Source organism: Stigmatopora nigra, chromosome 21 (genome assembly GCF_051989575.1).
Source record: "Stigmatopora nigra isolate UIUO_SnigA chromosome 21, RoL_Snig_1.1, whole genome shotgun sequence".
NCBI classification, from domain to species: Eukaryota; Metazoa; Chordata; class Actinopteri; order Syngnathiformes; family Syngnathidae; genus Stigmatopora; species Stigmatopora nigra.
The window spans coordinates 9,195,542-9,201,460 of NC_135528.1; the positions used below are offsets into that span (position 1 = coordinate 9,195,542).

The following is a 5,919-nucleotide window of genomic DNA, read 5'->3' on the forward strand; positions in this document are numbered from 1 at the left end:
GGAAACCCGCGTTTTCTCTGGAGAATGCTGAAGAAGTTCCGGAAGGATCTTGTCGGCTTAATCACACACACACACACACACAGATATAAACAAACACCCTTTGTGCGTCTGCTTCGGAAGCATTTTGCGCCTTCGCCGCCAACGCTGACGGGCACATGAAAGATAGAGGTCGGAGGTCACGTGTCAGGTGGATCCCGCCGGTCGGACCCCCTCCTCCTCCCTTGCAACCGCGCCCCCGCCGTCCCCCCACCTCCTTCCTTCACTCCGTCCCCATTGGCCGGACAAGACAAACAATGACACGGTCCAGGGCTGGAGGGGGGGGGCTGTTGCGGGTGGGCCCGCCAACGGGGGCGGCACAACAGAGCAGCAGAGCACCAGAGCAAAAGAGACAGAAGGAGAAAGCGGAGAGGCAGCAGGTCGCGCATCGATCCGCACACGCGCACTGGTTTGTCGTCGCGGACGTTGAACACTTTTTGGCTCTGTTGTCGTCTTGCTGGCAAACATGTTCGCCCGCTATTTGGTAAGTCTGCCGTCGTGTATGGCCCGAGTATCCGCCGATGAGGTCACTCCCGCCCGTTCTTTGCGCGCAGTTGTTGATGGCGTTGGGCGACGTCGCCGCCGGCTACGTCTTCCAGGCCAGCCGACCGGTGGAGGGCGGAGACGCCCCTCCGCCGCACGCCAAAGGTGAGAACCCCTCACCCACTACATTATCGGGCGCCCCCGTCCACGCCATTTGTTTTTTTTTTGTGGTCGTTGTCGCCAGTGGTGTCGCAGTGGGTGAGTTCGTCGGGCTCGTGCAAGGGTCGCTGCTTCGAGCTGGACGAGGCCGAACCCCCCGGATGCCGTTGCGACAACTTGTGCAAAACCTACTACAGTTGCTGTTCCGATTTCGATCAGCATTGCCTTAAAACGGGTCAGTACTTGCGGCGTCTGGGGGGGGGGAATCGAACCGGCGTGGTCTTAACCCCGCCTTGGCTCGGCCAGCGGGCCGCTTCGAGTGCCTCCCGGAACGTTGCGGCGAAGAGAGGAAAGACGAGCACGCGTGTCACTGCACGGACGACTGCTTGGAGAAGGGCGACTGTTGCTCCAACTACAAGGCCGTCTGCCAAGGTAACGCCGGCCCTCCTTCTCCTCGCGGCTTTCACAACGTCCACTCCGTCCCGGTCCAGGTGAGGCCTCGTGGCTCCAGGGCGACTGCGAGGAGATCGTCAGCCCAGAATGTCCCGCCGGGTGAGTCGATACGAAGTAACCGGACGGCGTCGGCGCTAATAAGTGGCTATCTCCAGTTTCGTACGTCCGCCGCTCATCATGCTCTCCGTGGACGGCTTCTGGGCGTCCTACTTGAAGAAAGGCGCGTCCATCATGCCCAACATCCAGAAACTCAGTAGGTCGGCCCCCAGCCTCAGGCGCCAGGGCCCGTGTGGCGCGGCCTGGCGCTGACGCTAACGGCCTTTTTTCCCCCCGCTAGGAACGTGCGGGACGACGGCTCCCTACATGCGCCCCGTCTACCCTAGCAAGACTTTCCCCAACTTGTACACGTTGGCCACGGTGAGTCACGCGACCTGTTAATGTGTACTGAGTCAACACCCGTCGGGGGCCACGGGAGGCGACGGACCTTGCGGAGCGCGTCAGGGGCCACTGGAGGGTGACCCCCCCTCCTTCCCTTATGCCAAATGAGCACAGGGCCTGTACCCGGAATCCCACGGCATCGTGGGGAACATCATGCACGACCCGGTCTTCAACGCCACTTTCACGCTGCTGTCCCGAGAGAAGCTGAACCATCGATGGTGGGGCGGGCAGCCGGTGAGATGGCCAAGACACGGGGGGGTCCGGGACATCTTTCCCCGTCTCGGTGTCACCAGACGCTCTCGTCCGTAGATCTGGATCACCGCCAAGGAGCAAGGCGTCAAAGCGGGAACCTTCTTCTGGCCCTGGTACACCGAGGGAGGGGGTCTCGGATCCACTGGGTAGCGAGCCATGACGGTGATTTGATTTCAGGGTCATCGAATTGGAGAGACGCATCCTCACCATCCTCCAATGGCTGAAGTTGCCCGACCAACAGAGGCGAGGGAAACATGCTTCTTGTTTTATCCCCCCTCACTTAGCGCACCCCTAACGTGTATATATGGTCGGCGTAGGCCTTACGTGTACGCGGTCCACTCGGAGCAACCCGACACCTTCGGCCATCGTTGGGGTCCGCTGAGCAACGAGGTGGGTCGCCATCTCCGTCTTGACGTGCAAAAGTTGGAACGTGACGTGCGTTGGCGAGCAGATGGACAACACGCTACGGCAGATCGACGGCATCATCGGACAGCTGATGAACGGCCTGAAGCAGATGAACCTCCATCGCTGCGTCAACGTCATCGTGGTGGGCGACCACGGTGAGACCCGCAGTTGCCTTAATTCACCACCAGGGTGACAGGGGAAGGTCCCCCTCCCCTACCGCAGGCATGGAGGAGGCCCACTGCGACCGCACCGAGTTCCTCAGCAACTACCCGCTCAACATCGACGACATCACCCTCATCCCCGGCTCGCTGGGAAGGATTCGACCCCGCGACCCCAAGTCGGCCTCGTGTGAGTGGCCGCCTCGTGCCCGCTTGGCCATCGCGCGCTTCTCGTTGTCCTCTGTCCCGCCCCTTGTCAGCGCTCACCTGTGTGTCGCCCCCGCAGACGACCCCAAGCAGGTGGTGGCCAACCTGACGGTAAGTAAGGAGGAGGAGCTTGTGTCCGGAGCTTGTGGGCGTTGACCTTTTGCGGCTGTTGCAGTGCAAGATGGCCAAGCAACATTTCACGCCCTACCTCAAGCAACATCTCCCCAAGAGGCTCCACTATGCCAACAACCGGCGTATCGAAGACGTGCACCTTCTCATGGAGAGGAAGTGGCACGTCACCAAGTAGCCTTAGTCGACAGTCCTTGAAACGTCCATTTTTTTTCCTTTTGAGTGGCTAATAGTTAGCAAACTACCCGTCAAAACTCCTCTCTTTGCCTCCAGAAAAATGCCGGAAAAGCTCCGCACGCGCTGCGGCTTCTTTGGGGACCACGGTTTCGACAACAAGATCAACAGCATGAGGGTGCGAGCGTCTGATTGGTCGCTGGCGTCCCTTCCACCCGCTAAATTGTGGTCTGTCTCCCCACTCAACGTAGACCATCTTCATGGGACACGGTCCCAGCTTCCGCTTCCGCACTCAAGTACCGGAATTCGACAACATCGAGCTTTACAACGTGATGTGCGGTGAGTGGCGCCGTCCACGCCAAAGCCTTCCCTATGACTCCGCCCACCCACTTACTCACAGATCTGCTGGGCTTGACGCCGGCGCCGAACAACGGGACGCACGGGAGCCTGAACGCCATGTTGAAGTCGCCGCCCTTCCAGCCCGTCATGCCCGAGGAAGTGACGGGACCGGCTCGGGATGAGGACGCGGCGGAAGGCGGGACCGCCGCGCTTGACTTTCTACCCGACTGCAGCTGCGATGACGAGGTGGGACCCCCCCCCCCCCCCCCCCAATCCAAATTGTCCAAGCATTTTTTGTTTCACTTGCAGAACAAAGTGGAGCAAAACGTGCAGGTGTTCAGCCTCCTCCAAGATGGCGCCTACGACTACAGTGCGTCCCCCGATATCGACGGCACTCCTAAGTATCATGACCCTTAAACGCCACCCGTTCCGTTTCCTAGACGTGAGCCATCTCCCATTGGGCCGCCCCGCCGTGATGTTCGCCAGCCGCTATTCGCTACTGCATCACTCGGACTTCATCAGCGGGTACAGCCTTCAGCTGGCCATGCCGCTGTGGACGTCCTTCACGCTGATGCCCGAGGTAAAAAGTCCGCCATGCCATCACGGACGAACATGACCGGGCTTTTTTTCTTCTCTTCACTTCAGGACGACACAGCGGCGTTGCTCCCGGACGCTCCGGCACGCGGCCTTTGCCTGCGTACGGACCCACGAGTGTCGGCCCGGCACAGCGCCAATTGCGGCGCCTACGGACGGGACCGCCTTCTGGATTACGGCTTCCTGTTCCCGCCCGGTAAACTCCCTTAAATGGAATACGTCCATCTTTAAACCCCCTAACTTTTAACATCTGGCGCTCAGAGTTAGCGTCGTCGACGGAGGCCAAATACGAAGCGTCGCTCATCACCAACACGGCGCCCATGTTCCCCGCCTTCACGAGTGAGTCACGCAGCGCCGCCGCCGCCGTCCGGGGATATCGCCGGGGAAAAGGACAAAGGCGACATTGTACTCTGCTCTGACGACATCTTTGTGGGAAGAGCTGACTTGGCGCTTTCTGCGCAGGAGTGTGGCGTTACCTGCAGGGGACGCTACTCAGGCGATACGCACGGGAAAACAACGGCGTCAACGTCCTGGCGGGTCCCGTCTTCGACTACAATTACGACGGCCTCCGAGATAGCCTGGAGGAAATTCAAGAGTGAGTCCGCTACCGTCTTTTAGCGTTGCGCCAGTTGGGCGAGTAACCGTGGCGTCGCTCGCGCAGGCGGTCTCCCCCCGGCACGCCGCCCGTGCCCACCCACTTTTTCACGGTGGTGACGTCTTGCCGGCGAGCCAACCAGACGCTGGACGATTGCGACGGCGACCTGAGCGTCTTCTCCTTCCTCATACCTCACCGAGAGGACAACAGCGAGTCCTGCAATGTGAGTCCCGCCCCTTTAGCGGCGGTTGGCGGCCCTCCCGGACGCTAACGGAGCTTCCCACCCGCAGAGCAAAGACGACGAAGGGGATTGGGTGGAGGATTTGCTGCAGCTTCACACGGCCAGGGTCCGAGACGTGGAGATACTGAGCGGCCTGGACTTGTTCCGGGCCGGCAACCAGAGCTACAGCGACGTCCTGGTCCTCAAGACGTACATGCGCACCTTTGAGACAGACGACTGACACCCGTGGGACAAAAAGCTGACACCCGACTGGGAGACCGCCCCCCGACCCCCGACCCTTAACCCTCAAATTGCTGACACATGACAAAGCGTGACCGATTGATGGCCCAACTGTTGAAATCTTAACCCTTTACAGGGCACTGACTAAAATTGACTATTTTGATATATAGAAGAAAATAAACAACGTTAGCGTGTTTTTGCCAGTTTGTTTCCATTTCTGAAATGTCCAAAAAGAGGGAGTGGCCTATAAATAAGCAAGTCGTGCCTTCAAAATCAATAGCGAGTGACTATCGGAAACATGTAAACATTCCCTCACAATTTCTACAGAGATAGCATGAATTATTAATGAATTCAAATCTTTTGGGGGGTGCTGGAGTCTATTCTAACTCACGACAGGCAGTAGGCGGGTCATGCCTAAAAATGGTGGACATTTAGCACCCAAAACAGATTAAAATGACACTTGACTTGTTGGTATTCAAAAAAGACAGCCGACAGACTGACCTCTGACCTTCTGAACACGGAATATAACCTTCAAAACCATATTTTTTATGTCCATTTAACACTAGAAGATTGAAGCTAACCCACGGACGGGAACGTAACCCCCGATGCTAAGCTAACGGCCTCTAGCTCTTATTTAACAAACTCAACAAATGAACCTGTCTGCAAGCACAAGTAAAGGACTTTCATATCAGCTATTTTCTTCTTTTCAATTTGTCCCCACAAAAAAACAAAAAAATCATATCCAGAAAACATACCTTAGTTCTTTCCAGGTCACTCATTCGCTGCCATTGACGTTGCCAGACGTCCAATCCATTTTGATGTATAGCGCCATCTCTGGCAACAAAACATGCCGTCATATTTACATTTTAGTCACTACAGATGGAGAAGTGTCCTGTAGTGTAACATAAAATGGACTAATCGTTTGTTGGGGATTGCAAAAGTTGCAAAAAAAGATGCTAATAACTCAAAAACGCAACACATCAAGACGGTAATGTCGAAAATAAGCAAATGCGTCAAATGCTGATGATCATGACGGT

The 5,919-nt window shown here is 57.1% G+C and overlaps 1 protein-coding gene across 1 annotated transcript; it reads left to right on the forward strand.

Moving 5' to 3' along the window:
- Nucleotides 1-346: 346 nt before the first annotated feature.
- Nucleotides 347-5,577, forward strand: enpp2l (ectonucleotide pyrophosphatase/phosphodiesterase 2-like). The gene is made up of 25 exons (XM_077743166.1): nt 347-520; nt 591-684; nt 764-913; nt 985-1,110; nt 1,170-1,230; nt 1,287-1,384; nt 1,469-1,548; nt 1,684-1,803; nt 1,879-1,934; nt 1,999-2,064; nt 2,139-2,211; nt 2,273-2,381; nt 2,449-2,574; nt 2,671-2,702; nt 2,767-2,894; nt 2,994-3,072; nt 3,146-3,233; nt 3,295-3,479; nt 3,543-3,603; nt 3,674-3,813; nt 3,879-4,023; nt 4,089-4,166; nt 4,290-4,422; nt 4,489-4,645; nt 4,713-5,577. Exons 1-25 carry the CDS (start codon nt 503-505, stop codon nt 4,881-4,883), a joined length of 2,574 nt encoding a protein of 857 aa, XP_077599292.1. The 5' UTR covers nt 347-502; the 3' UTR covers nt 4,884-5,577.
- The last annotated feature ends 342 nt before the right edge of the window (nt 5,578-5,919 follow it).